This window comes from Akebia trifoliata, chromosome 9, assembly GCF_017979445.1.
Source record: "Akebia trifoliata isolate Shusen 1 chromosome 9, ASM1797944v1, whole genome shotgun sequence".
Lineage (NCBI taxonomy): Eukaryota > Viridiplantae > Streptophyta > Magnoliopsida > Ranunculales > Lardizabalaceae > Akebia > Akebia trifoliata.
In genome coordinates this window covers 2902953-2928834 of record NC_141383.1, presented here as the reverse complement: position 1 = coordinate 2928834, position 25882 = coordinate 2902953, and the positions used below count along the sequence as shown (strand labels likewise).

General features: G+C 33.6%; 1 protein-coding gene and 1 pseudogene across 2 annotated transcripts; both read left to right on the top strand.

The window, feature by feature from the left end:
• The first annotated feature begins 474 nt into the window (after positions 1-474).
• Positions 475-5061, top strand: LOC147394080 (protein C2-DOMAIN ABA-RELATED 5-like; annotated as a pseudogene). The gene is made up of 3 exons (XR_015181781.1): positions 475-675; positions 1841-1936; positions 4066-5061. The product of XR_015181781.1 is annotated as a protein C2-DOMAIN ABA-RELATED 5-like (transcript).
• Positions 5062-7293: 2232 nt separating this feature from the next.
• On the top strand, positions 7294-15776 carry LOC147394079 (phosphoglucomutase, putative / glucose phosphomutase). Its single transcript, XM_086454860.1, has 7 exons — positions 7294-7901; positions 8628-8897; positions 11393-11909; positions 12881-13080; positions 13849-13961; positions 15300-15440; positions 15511-15776. The coding sequence occupies exons 1-7, from the start codon at positions 7371-7373 to the stop codon at positions 15590-15592; spliced, it is 1854 nt and encodes a 617-aa protein (XP_086310986.1). The 5' UTR covers positions 7294-7370; the 3' UTR covers positions 15593-15776.
• The last annotated feature ends 10106 nt before the right edge of the window (positions 15777-25882 follow it).

The window sequence follows — 25882 nt, the reverse complement described above, 5'->3', positions numbered from 1 at the left end:
GATCTCCGGTGTTAGACTGCTAATGTGGCAATGCATTTGAAAAAAAAAAACCCTTAATAAGGCTTAAAATCTACTATGTCACTAAGGAAAGTGTTTCGCTATTTAAATATTACATAAATACACGTAGTAACAATTATTATAATGATACATGAACGATTAGACTCGTCCAAGATGAGATGCCTAGGACAAGGTAACTCCGTATCCGCGTGGGCCAGACAAGATTCGATACCGAGTTTTAAAACCATGAGTAAAGACAAAAGTATATAAATATTCCCAACTTGACTCATATGTGTACAAAAGAGCCCACAAAAAGACGAAATTAATTTGAAAAAATTGCATGAACATGAAACGCGTTGGGCTGTGGACGACATACAAATAGAAGAATAATCATGTTTGTATACGCGTTAGTGTGAAAAAGAGAGATTCCAGGCAATAACATGCTCCCAAAATTCTTCTCTCTTCTTCTATAAATGTAAAAATATAATTGGGGTAATCTTAAAGTCTCCTAACCCATTTTAATACTTCTTCTTTTTCTTCTTCATTTGCTGCTATTTCATTTTGTTGATGGAAAATTACTTGGGTTTTCTTAGAATTCGGGTTCATCGTGGCATTAATCTGGCTATACGTGATCTTCGTAGCAGCGATCCTTACATTGTGGTCAAGATGGGCAAACAGGTAAAATTAGAAAACCCACTTACTTCTCACTATTTTGTGTAGATTATTTATAAGTTCAATATCTCTGTTTGTTGGTGAATATGTTTGTAATTCCTACTTAATTGTTTTTATTGAATCCATATTTTTCGTGTTGATAGTCGAACAAAGTCGGACTGTTTGTTTAGCTTTTAGGTCTGATTGAGCTGTGGCTTGATGTGTGGCTCATGCTTACTTAAAAAGCACATACTATACAGTTTTCCATTGTTGTTGTTGTTGTTGTATATATCAACTAATTTTTCGTTTAATAATTAGTCCAAACCCAAAAATATATCTTGTTCTGCGAAAGCAAAACAAGGGTAAAATATAAAACGAAACAATCACACAAAGAACACAGGATTTATGTGGTTCGATAAATTGTCTACGGCCATGAAGGAGAGGGAGTTGAATCCACTATATCAACGATAAAGATTACAAATTCACATCATATTTAGTGTAGGATCATTGTTTCCATTCCTTGATTTGACTTAATAATGCGATCAATGATGTTTTCCTTCATAGAATCTAACAAAATAGCATTTTGAGAAAGAGGGTACGTCTCTGAAATATAATGTCTCAGTAGTTTCAAAGGACCATCATCAATTCTACTGAGTTGAACATGGAAAGCGAGAACTAATTATAAAAAATTAATCTTTCATTAGTTTGCTCGCTCTTAATTCAGGAAACTCAGTCTTATTAGAATCTTGTGTTAAAAAATGAAATTGCAAAGAGACAAAACCGCACACAAGGATTTATGTGGTTCAACAATGTGCTTACGGTCCACGGAACATAACAAGGACAATGGCTATTTTCTTATGTGTTTTAATGCCCAGGAGATCTCTATATATAAAATCGGGACTTACTAAAACATGTAAATCTCCCCTAAATAAGAAAACCCTTTAAAAAATATTACAAGATTTCCCTTTTCATGTACCTAAAAATATTGGGTAGAGGGCTCCGCCCCTCTCAACCCCACCCATTAACAACTCTACATAGCACAACAGAATACAAGACATCTCACACCCAACACCTTGTTCCTCAATTAAATTGTGTAATTAAGTTAGTCCAGAGTCTCCTATTAATTCAAATTTGTTTATATCAACTCACGAGTATACTTCTTTTTTCCTGATATTGTATAAATTCGATGCAGAAATTAAAAACCAGTGTAAAGAAAAATAATGTCAATCCTGAGTGGAATGAAGACTTAACACTTGGTGTTGCAAATCCTGACCTTCCAGTAAAGCTTGTAAGTATCAATTCTTTTAATTCTAATTGCTTGTTATTGCGTGCCTTCCAATTATATGGATGTATGAAGTCAAATTGGCTGAAAAAACAATGATAGTTCTATTTCTACTGCAACAAATGAAAACGTAAACAAATAAAAAAACAAAAAACAAAATTTTAAATTATAGACTGGTCCGAAATCTAAAGTTTATAATTTGGGTTTAAGCATGAAATGATCAAGTTAGATCAATCTTTATTTTACTGGTTTTAGTAATGAAAATGTTTTTGGAAAAAAAATTATAGATTTGTTGGTGTTGATTCCTTCTACATTTGGTCAATAAGCTTGATGAGAATCACTGATTTAACATTTCTAATTTAGGCAGATTTACCAAAACATGCACAACTTTTTGTTTATTTACCAAAACGGTACACTGTTCAAAATATTTCCGAAAACGATAATTTTACCGTTTTCGGAATTATTTTTTTTTACCAAAACGGTAAAAACAGTAAAATGTAATTTTTTTACCGAAAATACCCTTTTTATTTTTTGATTGAAATTACGAAAATAAAATTGATTTCAGTAAAAAAAATTGTAAATACATATGATTGTTGGATTACTGAAAGAGAGTGAATCTTTTTAGTTGGATTTTCATTTTTTAAAAGTTAAAATTGTAAATACATATGTAAAACAAAAAAGGGTATTTTCGGTATAAAAAAAATACATTTTACTGTTTTGGTAAAAAAAAAAATTCTGAAAATGGTAAAATTACCGTTTTCTAAAATATTTTGAACAGTGTACCGTTTTGGTAAATAAATTCGAAAACGTACCATTTTGGTAAATTATTCATTTCAGCATAATGTTTGGTAGCAAGTGTTGTAGCTTCAAGGAATCCCACTTGCTCATGGCTCTCTATGATCATATTGGTTCCTTAACTCTAGAAGTTCTAAAGTAGGTTCCAAATCGTAACATCTTCCTAGTGCTGGATGGTTTCCTATAAGCTTGTGTTTAATGTTTCTCATGTCTAAAGGTATTATGAGAGAGTTTTAGCCGGTGGACACTTGAGTTTGTGCCTAGTATTCTATTGGCGGTAGCTTTGTATTGGCATGCCTTGTTGGACTAAGGGTCCAGCTCGGGTTTTTTTATTTTTTAACCTGAGTTTGTAACTTCATCCCTAAGGGAAATTTATCTTTATGAAAAAAAATAAATAAATAAACTCATAGTCACCACGAGGGATTTTCTATTAAAGTGTGGCTCAAAGACATATTGGGCTCAATCAAAGTGTATTTGTTTTTAGACCGATTCAAGATAGTTTGGGTTGGGTTTGTAACTTATCTAAGTGTCTCACTTATGTGATGCTTCTAAAAGGGATTGTTTTCTTTTGTTATTTAAATCTTTTGTAAAGAAGAGAATAAAGATGATAGAAAACTCTAGAGAAGAGAGGTTGAGAAGTTTTGAAATAGAGACCTAAAATTAAGCGGTTGAGGTGATAGAGGTGACACTTTGTATTTATTTGTCCCATTTTCTTCATTGTGAAAATGAGCTCAAATGCTCCTATTTCCATGGACATTGTTTTAGGGTGAAATCATGTAAATTCTGTCTTATGAATCGTGTTCTTTTTTTGTGGTTCTGTTTCTTCTTCTTGCAGTAATTTGTTATTGTTATTAGAGTTTATCCTTCATTTTTATTAGCAAGCAAGATTTTGAAAGTGTGGTATTAAAGGTTTTGGTGGAATACCCAAAAGGTGTTTGATCAAATTACCAAGTAAATTTCATTAAAATGTTCACATACACAATATTTTCAACTCTTTTGAGTGGAAATGAGATTGAAATATTGTAAATCTTGTATTTTATGGAAATGGTAGACATAATGGAAATTTTATTGAAGCACATAAAATTATGTGTTGTATTCTCTCTTTATTATTTGACTTTGCATTAATTTTTATTTTATTGTTATCATTGTTACTCGCGTCTATTTTTTTACAATACGTACTTTTGTTTGATTAACCAACCTAATTAGTTCTTTTGTTTTAACTGTACCTATTCCCATATTTTTTGCTACATAGAATATTCAAATTTCAATGGAATAATTTTAGTTTTAACCTGAAAAGTTATAAATTCTCTCTTTATAGCTAGCATCTTATGTGGTTACAGGCAGTTTTTGATAAGGATACATTCACCTTAGATGACAAAATGGGAGATGCAGAGTTTGACATTAGACCGTATATAGAAGCTTTAAAGATGAGCTTGGAAGGTCTTCCAAGTGGTACGATAATCACAAAAGTTTCCCCGGGCATGGAAAACTGCTTATCCCAAGAGAGTTGTATCATCTGGAAGGATGGTAAGGTTGTTCAAGATTTACGTCTAAAACTGATAAATGTGGAATGTGGTGAAGTTGAACTCAACTACAATGGATTCCTGGCACTATGTGTATGTAGTAATCCTATATGTGTCTGTACATATCTGCTTGTACTTTGAATGATGTACAAATTTCTTTCATAGATAGAAATGTACTCTCTCATTGTCAAACATTAATTTGGTACCTGTCAAATACTCTTCGATGCATGCCTAAGTTGCTAAGATTCAGATATTAATCCTAAGTCCACCAATTCTTATGATCCTCTCTACCAATATATTGGATCACAAATTCCAATTTAATTGCTTCCTTCTGTTACATTTCTCCCTTAATTTCTCTCTCGATTTCAAATCCACGATAATCGATTTTCTGGATTCACAGAGTCAATTATACTAGACCCCTCATTACTACAAAATGTATAGTAGTAATAGATTTTCTGGATTCACAGGATGCAAAATGTGTAGTCATAGATTTTATATTCATCTAGCCATACAAATTGTCGTGATGAATGGATTCCACTTTGGGTCATATTCCACCCGAAGGTGCAATAATTTCCTATTCTTGCCAAGCTACCTTAAGTGGGATCGAATCCTCTTTCAATGAGAATCTCGAGGTAGCACGTGTATAGATATTGTTTAGACGCATATTTTTTTCCTTTAGGTTGGATTACATGTTTTTTATGAGTTAATTTGCAGAGTTAATGGAAATTTTCAAACCATTCATATGTAACCTATTAATTTTGCGAGTGAATGTTTGCTCACAGCCCAACATTGGTTTGACATGTGGCACTAATGACGTAAGTAATAAGAGAGAAACTTTATCTCTCCTGCTAGCTCATCCAAAGCCCAAAAATCTTAATTTTTAAATTTTAAATCATAAAAAATATTGTGGGATTCACTTGATTATCATATTGGCAATCAAATACCACAATCTTCTAGATTTCATGAAAAAAAAAACTCATGCTAAAAAAAAATGAAAAACAACAAAGTTTTTCGAACTTGATCATAGGTGTTTAAAATGGACGGCTACCGAACATCCAAATTTAAAATTAAAATTCAATGGTGAAAATTAACTTTTAAATATCTATATATTTTTTAATTCTTAGAATTTCATCCTCTACAACACTATGATATTGAATCATGTTTTTGAATCCCACAAGGTGATCTAATCAAGAAATTTTATTTTATTTTACTCTGTGTGGGAGAGAGAAAAGTTCTCATCTTATTGCTTATGTCATCAAAGCCACATGTCTAAATGATGTTGGGCTGTAAGCAAACAATCACTAAGTAAAAACATTATCCAATACCTCAGTATCGTAGAGGATGAAATACTATGAATTTAAATAATAATAATAAAAATTAAAAGTTAAGTTGCACCATTGAATTTTAATTTTAAATTTGGATGTACGGTGGCCGTCCATTTTAAACACCTATGATTAAGCTCAAAAAACTTTGTTTTTTTTTTTTTTTTACCATGCATTTTTTCATGAAATCTAAAATGTTGTGATATTTGATTGCCAATATGATAATCCATGTGGACCTACAATATTTTTTAAGATTTAAAATGTAAAAATTTAAGATTTTTGGCTAGTAGACGTGCGGGCTGGCGTGAGAAAATTTCTCTTTTTTTCATTTAGGTCACCAATGCCACATTTCAAACCAGTGTTGGGTTGTTAGCAAACAATCAATCATCAAGTAGAATTAAGTCGAAAGCTCTTGAATTAACTCCGATAAAATATGTTTGATTTGTAAATATTTAAAAATAGCTTTTGATGTTTTAAAATGTATAAAAATATTTATTCTCATTCTCCCTATAGATATTATGCATGTACGATGATAATCTGACGCTCTCTTCTTTAGAGGGCCCCTTACACTCCCCAACATGACAGTTACGTAATCATAAATCTTTTTCTTATGTATCCGAAGCAAAGGATCTACGGTTCTGTGATGGGGGCGTTTGAACAAGAGCGCCAATTTATCACAACTCATTATATATAGTCAAATAACTCGAACAAGTTTCTGATCTGACTCGGTAAAATTTTGACCTTACTCAGCCTGACTATTTGCCTCGGTGATTTTAGCAGTTGGTCCGTCAAATTTTGTAGTCGAGTCACCTAGAAATCTATTTCTTTAGTTGAGTGGACTCATTCAGGTTTTGAATTGACTCAACAAGTTGGAAAATTATGCAATATTTTTTTTGTTTTCTGATTAAAGGAATGAATTGATAATAAAAAGATGAGTCGTGATAATCTGACTTAGGCACATGCATACTCAATCGCCACCCCTGATGTGATAGGTTTGAAAACATAGATCTGCTCTCTTCAAGATATAAAACTGCACCTTTTTATTGGGAACAATAATTTTGTATCTCGAGGAGAGCAGATCTACGATTCCTAAGCCTGTCATGTCAGGGGTGTCAATTGAGTATGTCATGTGGATAAGTCAGATTATCACGATTCTAAAATGCTACAAGGGATGTACCCAAAGAATAAAATCAATAGTTGTGGTGGGTTAACATTGTGGGGGAAGTCGGCTGATGTGAATGCAAGCTAAAATCATAGATGCTTTTCATCGAGATACGAGTGAATTCTCAATGAAAGCATCTATGGTTCTGTGCGCACCAATGCCCCCATGATGTCCCTCACAATGTTACTTCAGCATTACTCTTAAATCAATCACAAAGAGGCAAGACCCAAAAGAAACTTGGGTAGGATTTCAAGACGACTCGGGTTCTTGAACATGTTTGGGTCAATTCATTGAGTCAATTAGGGAATTCACCGAGTTCAATGAGAAATTTGACCGAGTCGTCAAGATGACCCCACTTAACAAACATCATAGGCAACCTTCACGTTTTAAAACATAGCTAATGAGTTGAATGAATCTAACATGAACGGAAGAGGAGGTACAAACAATATTAAATCCAAAAGCCATATAACCAAAAAAAATCTGAAAGAATTTTGGAAGTTTCCTTATAGATATTTTGTGGGAAGGAAGATATTGAAAATGTAGGGTTATGGTTTGACGTGTAAAATCTTATCTCTCCTAATTCTTTGGTTGGTCCAAAATTCTCTCTCTCTACTCCAAGTTTTTTGAACCAGACTTCAATGGCTACAACTTCAACTCCATCACTCTTTCTACAAACCAATTCTCATGAAACCAACTTCCCGGCAACGTCGTCAAGTCAACTCTTCAACACTTCACGACTCGGTTTCTCGTTTCGACAATCTTCATGGACCAGCATTGCAAATAGAGGATCATGTAGTGCCACGAAGTACAATGAAGTTTCGGTGGATACCATCAAGAGGCTTCAAAATGGACCTGACGTTCGTGGTGTGGCTGTCGAAGGCGAGAAAGGTCGAACTGTGGATCTCACACCACCAGCTGTGGAAGCAATTGCGGAGAGTTTCGGAAAATGGGTAATTAATGGCTTGAAAGACGAAAAACAACAGCTAGTTGAGAGTATTAGGGTTTCCGTTGGTCGGGATCCTCGAATCTCGGGGCCGGTATTGAGCGTAGCTGTGTTTTCGGGTCTGAGACGTGCCGGTTGTTTTGTATTCGATATGGGACTTGCAACTACTCCTGCTTGTTTCATGAGTACTTTGCTTCCTTCATTTGCCTTTGATGCTTCAATCATGGTAATGTAACTGTGTATATAGTGGCCATATGTAGTTTAGAAGATAGTGTTAAAACTCATCGAATCGAGTCAACTCAAGACCACAAAACTCGCTTGAGCCAAATTGTCAAGTCAACTTGCAAACTCAAACGAGTCAAATTGAAAACTCGACAAAGTCGTCCTGAAATGCTCCAAGTTTAGGCTACAAACTCTATCTCCAAAACCCTTGATTTTTCTATCCAAAAATCCATCATCTTCGTATTTATTAATCCATTGGCTTAAACCTTTTGAATAAATATTTGATTCTACTTGACTAGATTTGAACGTAAGTTAAAATTTTGCTATCAACGCAAATAAATCAAATTAAAAATTTTGTTAATTAGCCAAATACCATTGATTAAAGATTTTAATTAGAAAATTTTGAAATATTCTATTTTCAAGATAAGATTTTGGAAAGATTGTGCTAGAGTGACATTAAAATTGACATTGTTTCTCACTTTGGATTTGAATTTGAAATTTAAGAGTTCAATGACTTTTCATTTTCAAAGCCTTTGATTAGGTCATAAAAGACTTTTGTTAAAATCTAATCTAGACCATGAATTCTAGATGATTGTGATAATCGTAATGACCGTTAGTTATATTTCAGAGTTAGGTGTAACTATTGGCCAAAGTGATGGTAAGAGTGGGAGCGTGACTGAGTTATAATAACACTAACCTAAATCTATATGGTGTGGGTGTTGTGATGCAGATGACAGCGTCTCACCTACCTTACACGCGTAATGGGCTAAAGTTTTTTACACGTAAAGGTGGGCTAAGGTCGACCGAGATGGAGGAAATATGTGACCGAGCTGCCCGAAAGTATGCAAATAGACTTGCCAAGATTTCAGCCATTAGAATGAACGGCATTGCCCCAGCAAAAGTTGATTTCATGAGCGCTTATGCCAACCACCTCCGAGACATTATCAAGCAAAGAGTTAACTATCCTCTACACTTCCACACTCCACTTAAAGGCTTTAAGGTTCTCCCTCTGTCTCTTGTGTGTGACTTTCTCTAATTTACTCTTTATCCAAACTCCAATGTCCAAACTCTAGAGGCCTTTATGGGTTTGTTTGTTGGGTTCTTCTACTTCCAAAATTTGTAGAAGTAGAGGGCCCCATCTTGGAATGAATGTAATTGGGCTGGGCCTAACGAACAAATATTTTCAAGGCCCGGGCCCACCCCCATTGACTCACCAATGTTTGATCTCGTCCTTGGATGATTTCTACAACAAAGGTTGGCGTGATCAATGATTTCTAATCATTGGATTAGACCATTGCCACCCAGGTTTGGAAATCGAGCGAAGATAAATGACTAGAATATAGCCCTAGGAAAAATCCGTTCTCTCTTTCCTTTTAATTTGTAAAATAATAGGTGGCATGGGCAAATGCCCATGTATTTATGTGAGAATAGATTTTGTTTAATTATTTTAAAATTTTAAGTAGTTAATCTAATTTTATAAAATAGTTTATAATTAGTACCATACAAATGTATTTTTAAAATGGGTTGGGATCATCGACTCATGAAAGCGAACTCATATACACACAATCTCTACTGTGAATATGTGAGATCCAACGATTAAGATTTATCTTAGAGATCCTTAAAATATTCTCAGAATACTTCTTTTATCCAAATCATTGGATCTCACACATACACAGTTGAGATTGCGTGTGAACATATGTGTTCACTTTCCATGTGTCCACAGATCCCAACCCATTTATAATTTATAATATTAATTAGGGCAATTTTGATTTTGCCGTTTGACCGTTATTTTATTATAATATTGGAGATGAAAGGGGTATTTTCAACAAATTGACTAACATGGCTGTGAGAGTTATATGTTTGCAATTTTATTCATTTTGACGGAAAAGACCTTAATAATTTAGTAAGTTCAAACGTATTCTTGGGGGCATTTTGGAAAAAAAATTTGGTGCTACCACCCCTTTCCTTCACCTTCTCTCAGTCAAATAGTAAGAAGAAAAAAGGAGATTAAGTATACAATAAGTAGGGCTGTCAGTGGATCGGATTGGGGTTGGTTTGGTATCAATCCAATAAGGATCGGATCCAAGACTGATCAATAAATATCGGATTGGATTTTTTTATTGGAACTCAATATTAAGATCCAGATCCGATCCATTGACAATCAGATCGGACCAAACCTGATTTTATATATAAAATCTAAATAAACTTCATACATAATTTATATATTTTCTAACATATAATTGGACCGGATGCTTATCAAATCGAGACATGGTTGATCAAGATCCGATCCAATAAGATATTGTATCGGATCCTTATCGAAATCAAGACCCGAAGTTATTAGAATGGATCGAATTTTGGTCTGATCTGATCCATTGACAACCCTCTGAGTGGGTTGGCGCGGACTCTACCTAATAGATGGGTGAGCCAAGGTAATGTTATGATGTAGAAAATGAGTTGAGCCTAGGTTAGAATAACTCAACCCGATTTCAATTTGGGTTGAGGGTACTAGCAACCCGACTAGGACTACAACTTGGGCGGGCAAAACCCAAACCCGCTGGGTTGACCCAACATTGGGTCAAGTTTGGGCATAGCTAGCTTGGGTTTCCCCCTCAAGTTTGGACAACAAAAAAAAAAAATGCCCGATTCAAATAGGGTTGGGTGCGGGCATAAGTATCGGGCAATCCGATATACCCGTGAGTATAATTTAAAATTACTTTTTATTTTAGTTTCTTTCCCACTCATAACTCATATTTTAATATGTTTGCTTTTGTTTATCTATATATATCATGATTATGTTAATAGAATTTTTTCCCAAATAAATTTACCTTCATACCGTTATTTTTAACCTCAAATTAATTTTCTTACTGAGGATACCAAAGTCAATTAACAACAGGTGCCCTGTTTGGTAGGAAAAAAAAACATTATAAAACAGGGATATCTCCCATATGATAAATATTTTAAGTACACATGTGACATGGTATATATATATATATATATATATATATATATATGGGGGCGGTTCAAGGGCCATATGAGAAAACATATAAGAAAACTTTCGTTTTTCAATATAAGGGTTAGAGGTTTTGGATTGAGCTGATTTTTTGCAAGGATGGTCACTATGATGAGAAGATCATCCTCACAAAAAATCAGCTCAATCAGAAACTTCTAAATCCATCAAAAGTGATTTACAAATTAGTGATAAAAAGTGGTAAAAAATCGACGGTCCACATTCTAAATCACTTTTAATGGGGTTAGAAGTTTCAGATTGAGCTGATTTTTTTTTTTTTGATGATCTTCCCATCATAGAGATCATCCTCACAAAAAATCAGCTCAATCCAAAATTTCTAACTCATATTTTAAAATTTTATTAAAAACGAAAGTTTTCTTATATGTTTTCTCAGATGGCCCTTGAACCTGACCCTATATATATATATATATGACAAAATTAGGCCATAGAGGATAAATTTTGAGTTGGTTTTTGCTTTTTTATTGCAGATAATTGTGAATGCTGGAAATGGGTCAGGAGGGTTCTTCACATGGGATGTATTAGACAAGCTTGGAGCAGACACATTTGGTTCTCTAAACCTTGCACCAGATGGAATGTTCCCCAACCACATTCCGAATCCTGAGGACAAGATAGCCATGTCCCTTACTAGGACTGCAGTACTAGACCAATCAGCGGACCTAGGGATCATTTTCGACACAGATGTTGATCGAAGTGGAGTGGTCGATGATAAAGGAAATGCGATCAATGGTGATAGGCTAATTGGGCTCATGTCAGCTATAGTGTTGAGGGAGCACCCGGGCACAACCATTGTCACCGATGCCCGCACGAGTATGGCACTCACACGGTTCATCACCGAAAGAGGCGGGCACCATTGCTTGTACCGTGTTGGGTATAGGAATGTTATTGATAAAGGCATTCAACTCAATAAGGATGGAATTGAGACACATCTCATGATGGAAACTTCAGGTCATGGTGCCCTCAAAGAGAATCATTTCCTTGACGATGGTAATTTTACACTCCTCTCACTACGAGAGAAAAGGGGTAAATTCGAAGTCAAGGTCCATCGAATTTGACTAAGTCCAAGTAAATTTGAAGGACCTTGACGTTGAAGTTACCCTTTTTCACTTGGTATGTATGTTGACTTTGTTAAATATTTATGTTTGAAAGGTGGAGGGAAAAAAATTGCTCATAGAAAAGTTAATACAAGATTTTATAGAATCCACGACTGACCAATCACATGAACCCACAAGTATTGAAGGCATCCCCAATTTACCTACCCTTGCTAGGTTGCATGTGATTGATCATACGTAGGGGTGAACACGATTTAGTTTGGTTTGGGTAGGGGGCAAATTGGAATTAAACTGAACTTGATCGATTCTACGAATTTGAAATCAGAACCGAACCGACTATCTCTTAGAACCAAACCAACCTTAATTCGGTTTCATTCGGTTCGGTTCTCGAGTCTCTTAAACATAGATATCAAGACACCGATTATCAAATCTTCCAGTTAAAAATCCCATGATCATCAATAATTTCAATCAAAAGGCATAACAAAGAGAATGACATTGACAATATGATATTAATATCGCTACAATCTCAATTATCTACTTAATAACATAAGTAATTTTTCCAAAATTGAAACTCATTAGATGGTTTACGCCATGTCATTTGGATCACTTAAATTCGGTTCTAGGATTCCCTAAACTGATAATCGAACCGAATCAATCGATTTTTTTAAATTATAAATCAGAACCAAACTGATGAGCTAAAAAACCGAACCAAACCAATCCAAAATGCCTTCGTTGTATCCAATTCTCGGTTTAGCCCAATGCAATGTGCACCCCTAGTTATACAGAATTTTATGAAATCTCGGATTAACTTTTCTGTAAGTGAAAAAATCTCTCTTGAAAATCTAACTTAAATTGTTTTTTCCATATTTTCATGATTGTTAAGCATTTTGTTTTGTTGTTTTATAGGTGCTTACATGGTGGTGAAGATCATCATCGAAATGGTACGAATGAAGCTTTCGGGATCCAAAGAAGGAATAGGTAGCTTAATCAAAGAACTTGAAGATCCAAAGGAATCCATAGAGCTGAGGATGAACATCAATTCCGAGCCAAGTTATGCCAAGGAGAAAGGTGCCGAGGCAATTGAGACATTTAAAAAGTACATTGAGGTGTTGACCTATCCCTACTCATTTCATTTCTTTCTTAGTTAGCTGGAAGAGAGTGTGAGAGCATAGTTTTAGAACTCGGCCGAGTTGACACCAATTCAATTCCATGTGAGTTAGCCCTAAAACTGGTGGAACCAATTCATTGAGTCTACTCGGCAAGCCATCAACTTAACTAGGCTTACCGAACTTGAAAGCTTACTGAGTCATGTTAAAAAAAAAAAAAAAAAGCATTTGCTTGTAACAAAGCAATTTACATTTTAATTTTAATTTTATTTATTTATTTGAGTTGACTTGCAAATTGTCAAATTAACTCGACTCGGTGTGCATATAGTCAAGTCGAGTTTTCAAATTTTAAACTATGGAGAAATAAAAAATCAAGTTTCCATTATAATTTTTTTTAATAACGACAAACCTTTCATTTTCTTCCTCTCCGAAGGAATTTTTTTACTTGGATTTCAAATTAGGTAAGAAGAGCTCTCCAAGCTCTAAAGGGATTGATTAATTATGAGAGTGAGTTGGTGGGTTGACTCCCTCTGCTCGTGTTTGAAATTGGGTGGTCTCCTGACTTAGTGTATTGTACTTTTGGAAAAACTTTTGTGGGCTTGGGACGTGCAACTATAAGGATTGGTCCAATCCCCAAGGATTTGCTCCACTATGTAAATAATAATAATATTTGTAATATTTGCTCTACTTTGTTAACATATCATAATTAGGGATTTAATATTTGTTATAGTTTTTATTCTAAGTATCAAATGTTATACTTTCTTGTAGGAAGGAAAGCTTAAAGGATGGGAATTAGATTCATGTGGAGACTGTTGGGTAAGTGAAGGCTGTCTTGTGGACTCTACAGACACGCCTGTTGCTGTCGATGCACACATGTACAGGTGAATTAAAATCAATTTAGTTAGGTTTCCATTATTTATAAATGATATGATCTCATTAGTCATCATCAAAGCTGTACAAAATAGGTGCAAAAAATGATAATTAACAATCAAAAATTAAATTCAAATCAAAGGAAAGTGGCCGATACAAATTTACGTGGTTAGGTTACATTACCTATATCCACCCGCAAGGGCGTACCCTCACTTATCTGATGCGTGTGATGTGTGAGCATTGCACGTGCCCGGGGAAGTATCCACGGGTGATGATAAGAATCTTTCACTATATCCATAAAAATTAGGGTTACAATATCTCAATCTCATTCACTCTAAGAAAAAAAGAAATTCAAAATCCCTCATAGAAACCCTAAGATGAGTTGGCTATGAATTATTGGATGGACAACGATGAAATTTCTCATATGGCACAAGTCACAAAATTGAGTAAAATAGTCATTACTCCAAACACGGATCCCTTATACCTTGTTTTGCATTTATCTCTTATGCCAATACAAAGCTACCTCCGACAGAAGACAAAGGATAACCAAGCCTTATCCAAAACAAACAAAAAAAAATTGGAACCATCAAATAAATCATATTTCTCCATTAAATGAACAGTAAGCGGGAATCGGAATTTGTTAAAAATTGATTAAGTTTTGGTAAATTTCTCAATTTGAATTCATTGAGCTAGTCAACTGACGTCTCTTTTGTCTTCTCGTCGCTTTTTTAGGTACCTTTTAGCTTGCATTTTCTTCTAACTTGAGCTATGTTTGGTCTTCTATAAATGAACCATCTCAATTGATTTCTGCTTAGTTTATCATCTGTGGTATTTTAGGTTCCCTTAGTTAACTTGTGAGATCATTTATTAGGGACCATATGAGGCTGCTCTGCTTTCAATATAATCACGTCTATAAGAATATTCGAAAATAATCGAAATGGTTGAATGGTGATATAATTTAGGGAAATGCTATTTTGAGGGTCTAGAAGTTGTGGGGTTTGATGAAAGACAACTTTTGTGGACAATTTGGCATTAATTTAAAGTCCTAAAAAATCTTTTTGGAGTATTTTGGTTATTAATTTAAAATATGCATATTTTTGTCCAAAATGGGCTTGAACAGTTTCTAGCCCACTTTTGGTTTCTAGCTTTTTTTTAAAAAAAATCTAAAAGCTAGATATGCCCCAAACACGATTTTCAGCTCTCAAAAGCATTTTTGGCACCCCAGAAGCAGCCTTTAAGGCAACCTCTTACAATTATATAAACTTTAGCTATAAATTAAATTCAATCAATTTCATGCTCACCTTGTTGATTATTTTAATTGACACTTGTATGGTGTTGCATGTTTTAAGGGCTAAAATTAAAAACGAAGAGCATGGACAACATGGTTGGATACATATTCGACAAAGTATTCATAACCCAAACATCGCTGTAAATATACAATCATCTGTCTCCGGAGGTTGTCGATCCATAACAAGAGTTCTCCTAGAAGAGTAAGTTCTCTAGTTCAGCAACCTTTATATATTCTTTGATCTAGATTATGATTTGTCTATGTTTTCTCAGGTTCCTCATGGCAAGCGAATTGAATAGGATTCTTGACATTACTCAAATCGAGAGTTATGCAAGAAGTGGATTTGTGGGTTGAGATGAATCAGAAATAATGGATCATTCATGACAAGTAACAAGGAGGTTTGACAGGAGTAATATTGACTGTAAAAAAATTGACAATTACATTACCCAAAAGAAGAAAAGAATTGAATATTCATGATTTTAATGATAAAGTAAATCAAAATTAATTAAAGGAAGACAACATAGAATTTATGTGGTTTGACAAGATTGCCTACGTCCCTAGACGATGATTGAGATCCTTTCACAATTTTCGTAAAATCAGAGTTATCAATATCACTTACTCTCTAGTGTTGCCTTTGACACGTGACACGGGTGCCAAGTGCCAAGGTGTCCAAAGGTTTTGCATGACAACCTAGGAAAATTCCATTAGGGGGAAGAGTTGTACAAATAATTATACCTTGTGGTAACACGTGGACCTTTTTGGTGGTTATATATCTTGTAATTTGTGGTACATGAAGGAACTTTAATTTGTAGTACACTCAATTACAGGACCCACACTCTTAATATTAAATCATTTTAGAAAAATGTTAGGGAAACCAATTCTATTATATGTAATGCTCGTGCCTAGAACTATCACGTTTGATGGCAAAAACTTGAAATTGGAAGTGCCAAGGTATATTATTCCTCTTGAAAAAAAAATTGAGTTTGTTATGAATATGTAGACCAACCATTAAAATACGAAATCGGTGTACATTCTATCTACCAATAAGGAGAAGAATTTACTAATCTAAGATGGAAAATGATGTGTGAGAAATATGATTGTTGTGAGATGTCTAGATTTCTTATTGGGCTTGGTGTGGATTTATTAGACAATTTGACAGACCACGTAAATCTTTTGTTCTTTGTGTTCATTTTCTTCTTAGTTTTTGCGCTTGTTATGCTTCCGCACAACAATGATATTTGCACCTAATATACATTTTGTAAAAGACTTGAATTAGTAACAGCTTAGTTGGAGAAAGAAAATGACACCATATGAGTTTTAATTTGTGTTGAAAGTTGAAACCATAGTGTGTAGTTATACAATGTATATCGGCCTTTGATAAACAACCTTTGACCAATGCAGGGAGAACAAAACAAGTTAAACATAAAATTTTCAAAAATAATTATAATAAGTTTATGTTTTATATTTTTTTGTAAATCAAGTATAAAAGAATTCAAATTGCTAACTCAAATGAATAACATAGAAAGTATCTTGATAGTGATTTTGTGACTATGAAACAACTTTGCACCCGTCGTATAATGCATTAATGGTTTCCGTAACTTAAGTGAACAAAAAAACTAGTTGCAAATTATTATATCATTCAAATTATGAAAGATTTTTCAAATTATATCAACTAATTTAAATTTCTCTCTGTCATCCAAGAGAGATATTTTTATTAAAATAAATAAAAGAAACCTATTTAGATTTACAAGGATATATGTTGAATTGAGGGAGAATGACTATAAAGGACACTTTATTGAAAATACATACAAAATAGTCCCCTAATAAATAATAAGATCCATTTAAAACCTACTTAGTAAAATATTAGTCTACTAAAAACCTTTTAAGGAAAATACCTGCAATACCATTTTAACAACTTTACAAAGTTTAAGGGAGTTGTGGTTTGACGAGAAGTGACCCCTTTATGTTGTGGTAAATATTGGAGCCACCCATGTGTTCAAAAATAATTGAAATGCCCCTTGTCCAATTTTTTTGGTAAATAGTATTTTTGTGAAATATAAAAATAAATATTTTTATTTATTAAAAGTTATTTTTGAAATATTCATAAATTCAATATAATTTTATTTGACTCATTTGAGTCGGCTTGGAATTTTTTGAGTTGAATTTATTCGGTGGACATTCCAGTTGAGATTTAAAATTATGTTTTAATTATTTAAAATTATTATATATTTTTATAAATCTAATATATATATATATTGGTCGGGTTCCATAGACCCCCATTACAACTCACATTGCGACACATCTTTTTGTCTTATATGGGAAAAAATGTTTGGAATGGGCTGATTTTTTGTGAGGATGATCTCTATGGTGAGAAGATCATCCTTGCCAAAAATCAGCTCATTATGAAACTTCTAGCCCCATGTTTACAAGTTGAAAAATTTTAGACCGTCCATTTTTTGTAAATCAATTTTGATGGGGTTAGAAGTTTCGGAATGGGATGATTTTTTGCAAGGATGATCCCCTCATCACAGAGATCATTCTCACAAAAAATGAGCTCATTCCAAATATTTTTGCCCATATAAGACAAACGGTGTGTCGCAATGTGAGTCGTAATCTCATTACAACTCACATTGCGACACACCATTTGTCTTTGTAGACACCCCAATTTGAACGGGCCACTACTCGAAAAGGCCCAAAAATACAGATTTTCCAAATAAATGGGCCAACGGGCCTTAAGGGCCCAAGTCGTTGAAAAGTGACATTTTGGACCAAACGCGGCCCCTAAGACCTCTCAATGGTTTAGGAAGCCACCAAAAGGACTCGGCCTACCTTCGCTTTCCCATATTCACCGTTCCGCTTCCAAAATCAAAAACGTCAAACTTTCGATTGAAATTCTCCAACGGGCCTAAAAAGTCCAATTTGCCAACACGTGGCATCTCGATAAAACCAATGATTTCAAAATTTCAAAAAATTAAATAAATAAAAAACGAGACTTGGGACGCTTTATCACCTCCTATACCTTCCACTACTCCATCTCCGAATCCAAAAAAATCTAAACCCACCTAAGGCTCAGAAATCCTTAATTCTTCAAAATCCATTTTTCTCACCCCCCCTAACCTAAACTCAATCCCACATCACCTAAAAATCTAATACCAACCTACACCCTCAAAATCCATTCCAAAATACCCCCAACCAATTACTAAAATCCAAAACCATTTCATAACCCAAGTCCAAAATACTCCAAAACCCCTAAGCCCAAATCCATATCCAATTCATATCCAACCCACAACCCTAACCCATCAACCACTACCCACAGCAACCAATCACCATCTTGATAATTAAAGATAAACACAATCATCACCCATCTCACCTCCCTCACCCAACTACCTACCCCATTAATTTACTTTAAATATCATCTATCCACACATCAACCCATACCTTTTCTCTCAAATCAAACACATCTACCCATACCCCTAACTATACCTCCTCTAATCTACCCTCATCATTCCCTACAAAACCCCCATCTACAACCTAAACCTACACCATCCTCTCAAGTCAAACACTCAACCTTTCCCATCAACCTATCTCAACCCTCATTTTCCTACTTTAACACATGGCATCATCTCCCTCACCCGCCCAAAATATCATCAACCACCTCTTTAAATCCTTCATTCTCTTAAACCAAATACCATTAATCTCAATCACCATCTAAACTCACCTCACCAAACACTCCACCCAAATGGGTTGGGTAGGATCCAAACCATTGGGTCAAAACACCCATTTAACCCCCCTTCCCTAAATACCCTCCAATCTCCCCTAAATTACACCACTTCTCTCTCAAACTCATAACCATACTATCCTTTTTCTTCACTTCACCCCATTATATCCCTAAAATAACTCCTCAACATCTATAAATACCCTCCTCCTCTTCCCAAAAAGGGCCCCCCAACTTTCACTACAAAATTCTCTCCAACTCTCATTACTAACAACCATCACCAATCCTCCTCAAGTCTCATATACAAAAAAAAAATTATTATACTCCACTCATCTCTCTCATCATCTCTTCTCTACTTCTTCAACCATATAAGAATTGTATTTTCATAAAATACTAAGGACTCAAGAAGAAGATAAGAAAAAAAAAATACAAGGTGGGTTCAAGGCAATCCCCCTCTCTCTCTTCTACACCCTTCTCATCCCTCTTCTATCACCCTCTCCCCTTCATTTTATTTTTTAGGATGAATGGACCCCAAGGCTAAAGGTCTATAAGGGTCTTTCCATCAATGGAATGACCCTATGATCAAGCCGAAAATGACCCCTATCTAGGGTACAAATGCACAACACGTGTCACATCGTTTTTCGTTTTTTTTATCAAAATTACCGAGTTGAGTTGAGGTTACCACTATCTAGTGGGGAGAAAAGGGTGCCTAACACCTTCCCTTTTCTCCAACCGAGCCGCTTAACCGAATCTCAAGGGTTGATTCATCTTTATCCATCGAGAGTCACCAAATACCAAAAATGTCACATTTTCTATATATAAAAAAATGCACATCGGGTGACCATTCACACCCACTTACAAAAATGAATGGTGGCGATTCCAAACCATCGTAGATGAGGTTATCGTAATGGCGAAATCCCGTGTCTACAGTCTTATAATGAGCAAAAATGTTTGGAATTGGCTGATTTTTGTGAGGATGATCTCTATGGTGAGAAGATCATCCTTGCCAAAAATCAGCTCATTATGAAACTTCTAGCCCCATATATATATATATATATATATATATATATAATATATATATATATAGATCATATAAGTTTGGTGATGATGAAGACCATACTCATCTCCATCATCATGATCATCGTCGTCATCACCTTCGTTGTAGTCATCATCGTCATCTATTTGAGTTAAAGTTACTAGTTTTGGGAAGAAAAAAACAAGGTTTTTTTTTTTTTTGTCATTTAAATCTTTTTTCATTAATCTATAAGTAATGAATTTGTCAAGGAACATGTCATTAATTTTAAAATATAGGAGCATCTCAAATATTCTCAAATAAACACATTTCTTTAAACACAAAAAATTGTTGAAAGGGTAATTACCATCTTTTCATTTCAAAAATCATTTTTATATTAATATTTGATAAAATGAATACTAAAATGTCCATATGTTTTTAAAGGGGATTTTTTTTTGTACATGTTTTCGAATAACATCTTTGGAGTCATTGTCCCTAGAATTTATTTGATGTCCAGTGTCATTTCTAAGTAGAAGGTGTCAACTTAGCAACGTTGGAAAGGCTTAAGAGTGTTGATCTCACGACTTAGGTTCAAATCTCATTGAACTCATCTTCATCTCTGTAATTCTACTAACCACCACTGCATGAAATAGGAGATGTATTTGACTCCAAGGTCCATCGAATTTGTTTAAATTCAACATACCTTGTCGTTGAATTTACCTATTTTTCACGTAGTGCATTAACTCCTTACTTGTCTAGCAAAAAAAAATTACTATTTTGTTCAGTGAGTAAGGTTGAGTAGGACCCAATGGATTATTGCTACTTAACTGGTTTGGGTTCCAAGATGATTATAGATTGGAAAATGGGTTTAGAAAAAATAGTTTTCGCCTTTTTAGGTGTATGCTTGTGCAATTTTCCTACAAAGTCATTTTCTTGCCCAAAATGATTTCCTTCCTAAGAAGAAAATTGTTTTTCCACCCCCAACCCTAGAAAAATGATTTTCCCACTTCCTTATGTTATTCTCTCATGATTATTTGAAATTAAAAAAAAAAAACAACTTTTACTCATAGAAATTCATGATCCACCAATCACATGAGCTTGTTTATATTGAATTGCATCCCAAATTTACAAAACTACCCTTGTGAGGCTCGACATGGCATGCACTGGAGAATTTGTGAGCGATGTGGCAAAGAATTATGTGAGCAAAAGATCACTTAGATTATTCCCATGGGGTCAGGTTCAAGGGACATATGAGAAAATATATGTAAAAACAATGTAACATTAATAAATTTTCAAAATATGGGTTAGAAATTTCGGATTGAGCTGATTTTTTTGTGAGGATGCTCTCTATGATGGGAAGATCATCCGAAAAAAAAAATCAGTCAAATCTGAAACTTCTAACCCCATTAAAAGTGATTTAGAATGTGGACTGTCGATTTTTTACTAATTTTTGTCAATAATTTGTAAATCACTTTTGATGGATTTATAAGTTTCTAATTGAGCTATTTTTTGTGAGGATGATTTTCTCGTCATAATGGCCATCTTTGCAAAAAATCAGCTCAATCCAAAACCTCTAACCCATATTTTGAAAAACCATTGTTTTTTCATATGTTTTTTCATATGTTTTTACATATGGCCCTTGAACCGCCCCCATTCCCATCCCTAAAGCCTAAAAACTAGCTCTTTTTTGACATTTTCCTAAGAACAATCGAACAGTAAATTTATTTTCTGAAGACCATTATCATTAGGATTCATATTTCCTTGAAACGAACTCCCTGCAATCATCAATGCCCTAAGTTTTTGGATGATAAGTTATCATTAGCGTACTATAATAATCTTTATAAATAACTAAGTAGTCCCACCTCTTGCCGTACGTACAAGCTAGTGTGTTCTAAGAAAATGACCATGTATTTTGCAAAATTACTGAGCCAACCATTTTTGTAACATTTACAAAAATTGTTGTACTCTTCCCCATTTCATAATTTTTTTTTTTTTGTCAAAAATGGCTATATAGTGTAACTCACATTTTTATTTACTTATTTACCATTCTTATGAACGCACACTCAAGTCTAGGACATACAGGTAAATTCATCAAATTATCAGTACAATGAACATCAGATACCATTTTCATAAAAAATAAAATTACGAAATCCGGTATATGACAGTTTCATAATAGGGGAAATTATAAATAATAAAAAAAACCTAAAAAAAATAATTATAAAAAAAGAAACAATGTTTTTGTATTTATCAAAAATAATTCAAATTGGTACTTCAAGTGCCAATTTTTTTTTAATAATAATAAAAATGACACTTAAAGTGCTAAAATGTTTTTAAATAATAAAAAAGGGCACTTTAAGTACCAATTTTTTTTATTATTAAAAAAAAAATCAGCACTTGAAGTGCCATTTTTTTTTTATATATATTTAACGCAACGAATATTTTATTTTTTAAAATAAGAAAATGATACTTGATGTGTCGATTTCTTCAATTCCCTTATGTAACCATTACATATCCATTGGGGAAAATGGCACTTAAAGTGCCATTTTTTTATACTTTCAAATTTTCAACTGTTAAATTCTCTCTCTATATAAGCATATATTATCATACAGTCATATTTCTCACATTTCTCACTCTCACAATTTTCTTACTATTTTCACTCTTACAATTCTCTTACAATATTTTATAATTCAATTGAATCGAAGATGTCTTCAAAAGTTATTATTTGTCGATATGGAGGTTATGTTGAAGGTATCATGTATATTAGTGTAAATATGCGACTTTTATCGACTTCATTACAAATTATATATTCAAAGTTACAATCTCTTATTCTTTCGATTATAATATTCGACTACAACTTTTGATAAGGTTAGTTATTAATTTAGATAATGAATATTTTTTAATTGATATTTTTTACCAAGGAATTTGTGAATAATTATTAAATAGTAATCAAAATCCTCCAAATATAATTATTTTTGTGGTACAACATGAAAATATTGGAACATGTCAATCAAATTATGGTCAAAGTTAGCCTAACTCATGGAATCAATATCTAAATATCGATAATAACAATAATATTGTGTATAGTTTAACTGAGCCTAATGTTGTAACATAAAATAATTCTGATAGTGATGTAGATATATTTGTTGATAACAATTTGAATTCGTCATCCAATAATGATGAAAATATATTCAATATTTATATTAGTAAAATTTTAAATAATGTAATTGAATTAAGAGAATAAATAATTTATTTAACTATTAAAAATAACATTTCTATAAAATATATTTTTAATAATAAAGAAAAAAGTTATAGCTAAATGTGATATTCCAAATTATGAGTGGCATATGTATACTAAAAAAAATTGCAAATGATGATTTATTTACTATACTTAAATTTAACACAACTCACATGTTTATGGGTAGAATGGACTCATGACCTCATCCTTAAACTAGTAATAACTGAATAAAGAATAAAATTTTACCTCACGTAAAAAATAATATATTTTATTATCCTTAATCCATAGTAGATAATATTAGAGATAAATATAATGTATTTATAAGAATAAAAATTTTGCAATAGTCCCTAAATTCTGTCAAATTTACAAATAACCTTTTTTTATTTTTCATAAATAATAAAAATAAAAATAAAAAAGGCCCTTGAGAGTACTAATGGGCCTTATACCTCTAAATTAGACCTTTTTGTTGTAAATTGCCTTTTATGGTATGGACTTAGATTTTCATAGATAAAATCTATTGGTTCATCTCTGTCCAAGTGATAGAAATCATGTTGTGGGCCCACACATCAGTAAGTTACAATCAAACCATCAAAGCCCATTAAATGGATTTGATAAATTATTAAACAACTTGATCTTGGGCTCTATAATTATAAAGATGGGCTAAATCCACTAAAAAATCTTTATAACTATATGAATTGGGAAAAGACTCTTTTAACCTTTAAACTATTTTACTAAAGTCCTTTAAGTTGAGAGTAAAATTGGAAAGTCACTTTTACCTAATTTTATAAATACAAAGTCTAGGCATTCAAAAGAACATCCTTGATTATGAACAATGAGACTCATTGCAAGTGAGGTATTCTCAGTACTAGGAAAATAATGCCAACAACCGCATTGAGTGGGATCTTCTGCATTAAATACCTATCTATCACGGGGTAAAGTTCTTTTCCAACAATGCTCACGTGATTGAACACTTCTTAAGCCCTTGGGTATGGTATCTCTAGGTTTCAATGTCAAATCCATTCCTCTTTTTTTTTTTTTAAATCGTAAATAATAAAAAAATTTGTTTAAAACATAAAATACAAAAGATGACTGAAAAGGTGGGGGAAGTGTGCATGTGAATGTGTACGCGTGCATATATCTATACGGGGGCAGCCCCTGTTTTGCTAAAAAGAAAATTGGCAAGGGTCTATGCGTGCACAGGTGTGTGTGCATGTGCGCGTTTGTGTGTGTGCAAGGACACCTATTGCTATAAATAACATAATAATAATAAATAAAGTTTAAAAATAAATAAACTGATTGTTTGTATGATGTGTGCAGCCCCTGTTTTGCTAAAAAGAAAATTGGCAAGGGTCTATGTGTGCACAGGTGTGTGTATCTGCGCGTTTGTGTGTGTGTGTGTGTGTGTGTGTGCAAGGACACCTATTGCTATAAAAAAAAAAACTGATTGTTTGTATGATGTGTGTACGTCTATTTGTGTAGAATTGTATGGTAACGTATGGTAACTACGGTTTGTGGGGCCCCCCTATTTTGTTATTTTTAATATAATAAAGTGTTTGCGTGGGCGTGGGCGTGGGTGTGGGTGTGTTTCTAGCTGCACGTGAACATTACATAAACAAAAGAAATTTTATAAAAAAAATATTCACCGACATAGGGTGACTTGTGTCGTAGATGTCAACACATGGGTGTGTGGACGTGTTAACATCTGTGCCTAGTATTTGTAAAGGAAAATGTTTCTTTTTTTATTTGATAAAACAAGTGGTTACAAAAGAATAGGTGAGACAATGAGTGGAGTGACATGAGGTGACATGGGCTGAGCCGTGTATACACACATGGCTCATAATTTTTTCAATCCATTAAATCCAACCTGGGGGGGGGAGGGCTACGGATTAGCAATGTACAGGTCGGGCTGCATTATATTGATATTGATAATATTTTGTTTTAATCATTGATTTTGGAATCGAAAATTTGGGCAAAAATTGTTGGATGGTGTTAGAAAAATGTGGATAAATTTGTTTAAAGTTTATTATTTGGGATTATTTGTGAAGCATTTTTTTTTCAATGAAAAAGTGTATGATCTTTCTGTGAAAATTTAACCAAATTTATAAAGCTAAAAAATATTCTCCATCCTTGCCTGATAGGATCGAATATCAATTCAGCTAATTTGGGTTCAATAAGGGTTTAGGGCCAACCCATCTCTTTTGGGTAAGAGAAGAGCGCAGCTCGAACCATCTCGCCCGAGTTGGCCATTGACAGCACTAATGAGATATGAGAAGGTTTGACTATTTCACATACATACAAATTTGTTGAAGACATATATACCCATTGATCAATAAAAAATACACTTAGAACATGATTGACCCCATACATATAGGGTTCAGGTGCCAACTATTTGGCCACCACCGCGTTTTGGCCTACATGGATTAGAAATTTCAGAATGGATTGATTTTTTTGTGAAAAATGAATTCCATGATACGGAGATCATCCTCACTAAAAATCAGTCAATTTCGAAAATTTTAACCCTATGTTTATGAGTGGAAAAATCATGGACCGTCCATTTTTTGTAAATCATTTTTGATGGGGTTAAAAGTTTTGGAATTCGCTTATTTTTAGTAATGATGGCCAAAAATCATCTCATTTAGACATCATCCTCACCAAAAATCATCACATTCTGAAATTTATAAC

Coding starts and splice junctions, on each gene's coding strand:
- LOC147394079 (XM_086454860.1), top strand. CDS start 7,371: ATGGCTACAACTTCAACTCCATCACTCTTTCTACAAACCAATTCTCAT. Junction 11,910..12,880: donor GAATCATTTCCTTGACGATG/GTAATTTTACAC, acceptor GTTGTTTTATAG/GTGCTTACATGGTGGTGAAG. Junction 13,081..13,848: donor CATTTAAAAAGTACATTGAG/GTGTTGACCTAT, acceptor ACTTTCTTGTAG/GAAGGAAAGCTTAAAGGATG.